Source organism: Octopus bimaculoides, chromosome 4 (assembly GCF_001194135.2).
Source record: "Octopus bimaculoides isolate UCB-OBI-ISO-001 chromosome 4, ASM119413v2, whole genome shotgun sequence".
NCBI classification, from domain to species: domain Eukaryota; kingdom Metazoa; phylum Mollusca; class Cephalopoda; order Octopoda; family Octopodidae; genus Octopus; species Octopus bimaculoides.
The window spans coordinates 118,948,662-118,952,634 of record NC_068984.1 but is presented as its reverse complement, the minus strand read 5'-3'; the positions used below and the strand labels follow the sequence as shown (position 1 = coordinate 118,952,634).

The 3,973-nt window shown below is 38.1% G+C and overlaps 1 protein-coding gene across 1 annotated transcript in view; it reads left to right on the top strand.

The window, feature by feature from the left end:
* The first annotated feature begins 372 nt into the window (after nt 1-372).
* Nucleotides 373-3,973, top strand: part of LOC106874852 (synaptotagmin-1) — a 43,597-nt gene continuing 39,996 nt past the window's right edge. The window contains exon 1 of the mRNA XM_014922741.2: nt 373-806. Within this exon, the coding sequence (XP_014778227.1) occupies nt 771-806 (36 nt within the window). The 5' untranslated portion in view covers nt 373-770. The remainder of the gene's footprint in view (nt 807-3,973) is intronic.

The window sequence follows — 3,973 nt, the reverse complement described above, 5'->3', positions numbered from 1 at the left end:
GCTGATCATTACAAATCCCAGCACTTGTCTGAGTTTAGTAGTTTGATATTTATTTCATTGATTCGTTTTTATTGAGCAACTAAGAAAAACTTTTATTGATACAATGCCAGATTTGTTTTAACCAGTGTTTAAACACAAACACGGACACAATCAACAAGACTCAAACACCCACACAATCACCCACCTACCCAAACACCCCAGCCGCCCACACACATAGACACTCACACAGACACACCACACACTTATTCATACATACAGACATGCCCATGCATACTTACAAACACCAAAATCACACGCAGTTACACACATACACATATAACCAAGTACATAGACACATATATGTACAGAGGGAGAGAGAGAGAGAGAGAGAGAGAGAGAGAGAGAGAGTAGGTTTTGTCATAGTTTCTGTCAACCATATTCCACTTTTAAAATATTAGTCAATCCTCGGTGTCATGCTGTGGGACTGAACTCAGAACCTTGGGATTACAAAGTTTTATTTAGGCAAGGCATACTGTCTTGTTTGTACCAAACTTTTTTGATACTAGGCAGTGAACTCATCTCAAATCTGCTGCAACTACGATTTCTCCCTAGAGGGAACCTCTTCACAGACATCTGCCCTGCTAGAAATAGCAACCAAATATCCTTCAAATTACAGCCTGCTGTCTCAGAAAATATGAACATAAAGGACAATGTGGTTGTGGGTACCCTGTACCTGGAGGAGAGAGATGGGATAGTCACAACTGGAATGCCTTTGATTATAGATCTGTTTGATGAGGGTTAAACTGAGGTTAGCAACCAGTCTTTCTGTGAGTATTCCTTGTTTACATTAGATACAACTATGCTATGAAAGGGTCTGGCTGCTCACTTTAATAGAAATAGCAGAACACGCTTTAAATAACAAATGATATTTGAGAAAATGTATTCCCTGATATATAAAATGATGGGATAATCATGTCTGGAATGCATTTAATCGTAAGTGTGCTCAGTCAAGACTGACACGTGGTTAAACAACAATATCAACAATAATAGTGTCTTCATTCACATAATATTGTCCAAGTGGTGCTTAAGAAAAATGGTATCTGGAATGCAAAGAGTCTAAAAAAAAATACCACAAAGCATTTCATCTGACACTGTGAGCATTCTTTCAGTGCACTTCCTGATATATAATGGTTTCAAATTTTGGCACAAGGCCAGCAATTTTGTGTGTGTGTGCGAATGTGTGTGGCAGAATTTGGTTGATTGCATCATCCTCAGTTCTTAACTGGAATAAAAAGATAAACTAAACGAACTGCAGCAAAATTTAAACTCAGAACTTAAAGAACCAGAAGCAATGTTGGTAAGTATTTTCTGACACTCTACCAATTTTACCAGTTCACCGCTTTACTGATACATAATAACAGTATCAATAATATCACTAGATAATATAACACAACTTGCACAACACATAATCTACATTATCACTACCCATTAAAATAACACCACAGATACTCTTACATAATAGGCACCTGATACTATAACATGTCTCAAACACCATGAGCAATTCACATTCTACATAATTGCCACCTAATTACAGAACACAACCCACGTAATCCATGCTGCACGTTCTTCACATAATCATCGCTCCCCACCTGTGAGTAAAACATACTTCACACAATTCATACAAAACACAGACACCACCATCCTCCCCAAATTAATTGCTTCTAATTTAGGCACAAGGCCAAAAATTTTTCGTGGGTAGGAAATTAGTCAATTAGTTAATTACTGTATTTGATGGTGTATAAGATGCTTTTTTTTAATGCAAAGGCAGTGTCTCAAATTATATCCCCACATCTCATATGCAAAGTTGAGCTTCCTACAAAAAGTTTTGTCCCTTACACTGAATATGTACCGTGGAAATTGGGATGCAGCTAATATTCCTAGGTGTTATTTATGCCATCAAATAGGGTGCATTGACTGTAGATAGGGTACATTGACTGGCACATTCTTATATTGATTCCAGAAGGATGAAAGACATAATTGACTTTAGCAGGATTTGAATGTCAAATGTGAAAAAATGAAACAAATACCACACTGTATTTTGTCCAACACCCTAAAGATTCTGCCAGTAATGCAACACACATTTTGTACATGCCCTACACAACAAATGGATGAAACATTAACACACACACTCATAGACAAAAGCTAACCAAAATTCCCTAAATGGGTTCTCAACTAATTGGTATGAAGTCACTCACCAACACTTTCCAGCCCTTGGACCACAGATGCAGTAGTGTAGCTTGGATTCGGGAACAGTGGGTAAAGCTTTTATGAGGCATGACTCTTTTTGGTTTGCTGTATAAACCTTATAGGTTTGGGGATCAGGAGGACTTGGGATGGCAAAATCAAGAGCTTCCCTGGTTAGCACACACTCTAGCTACACCACTGCACAGACATACTGTCTTCTCCTCCTGTTTGTTTTACCACTACTACTGTGGCTTCTGCTCCATATTGTTGACTTGTTCATTGATGCCACTTCTACTCAAACAATTCTGACTTACTTATCTCTCTTCCATTCTTTATCTACCTTGAGTCTATTCCCAAAGCCCTGCTCTAACCAATATATCCAGTCCATGCTGGTATCATGTAAAAAGCACCCAACCCACTCTGTAAAATGGTTGGGGCATTAGGAAGGGCACCTAACCTTAAAAAACATTTCAAAACAGACCTCACCAGTGCTGATGCCACATGAAAAGCAGCCAATCAGCACTGTAAAGTGGTTGACATTAGGAAGGGTGTCCAGTCATGAAAACCATGCCAAAACAGACAATGGAGCTCGGTGCAGTCCTTTGGTTTTCTAGCTCCTGTTAAGCCATCCAACCCATGCCAGCATGAAAGATAGATGTTAAATAATAATGAATGATGATTGTCCCCCCAGGTTGTTGATCCTCTGGAATTTTCTCTTTGCTCATGTTTTCCCCTTTCAGCCATCAACTTGCAACTATTTAACCCTTTAGCATTTAAACCGGCCATATCCGGCCAAAAGTATCCTGCCTGTTTTATGTTAGAACTGACCAGATCTGGTCTCTCACACCAACCCTACAATATCGTTTTAAAAATTAGTAGCTACCTTATCAAAATCTCATAGCTACAAGATAATGCATGATTAGTTCAAAGCAATGTGGATAAAAAAGCATCAATTTTGGCAGAATAATGTGAACACTAAAGGGTTAAGAGACACCTCTCTAGCATGGCATAATTCCACCACCCTCAATACTGTACCCACTTGCTGTCTGGAGAGCTTGCCTTACATGTTACTTAGTGACCTCACTAATGTTGGTGAGCATCATGAAAAATACCCCCTGTACACTCTGTAAAGTAGTTGGCATTAAAAAGGGGATCCAGCCTTGGAAATCTTGCCAAAGCAGATAATGGAGACCAACATAGTCCTTAGGCAAGTCAGATCTTGTTGAATCATCCAACCTATGCCAGCCTGGAATACAGATGTTAAACAATGATGACAACAATGATGATGATGATGATGATGATGATGATGATTAACTTTGATGATGATTAACTTTGATGATTTCATCAGTCCCACTGGTGATGGGCACAGTGTCTTCCACCAGACCAAAGCAAACCCATATAGTAAACAACCACAAAAAACAACAACATAAAAACAGATGTAACAGACAAACACAACTCCACTACATTGCTAAATGACAAGAAAGTTGCTCATAAATCAAGAAAACAGAGGTGCATCTGGTGGTGTAGCATAAATTCACACAAAAATGCTGGAAGGCATCATAATGGCAGTGATAATGACAATGATGACAATGATGATGATGATAATGATGTGATGATGATGATGATGATTTCTTTTAATATACTACTACTACTACTACTACTAATATTATTAATAGTAATAATAATAATAATAATAATAATAATAATAATAATATTTCTATAACAGCACCAACACCACCAACACCACCAC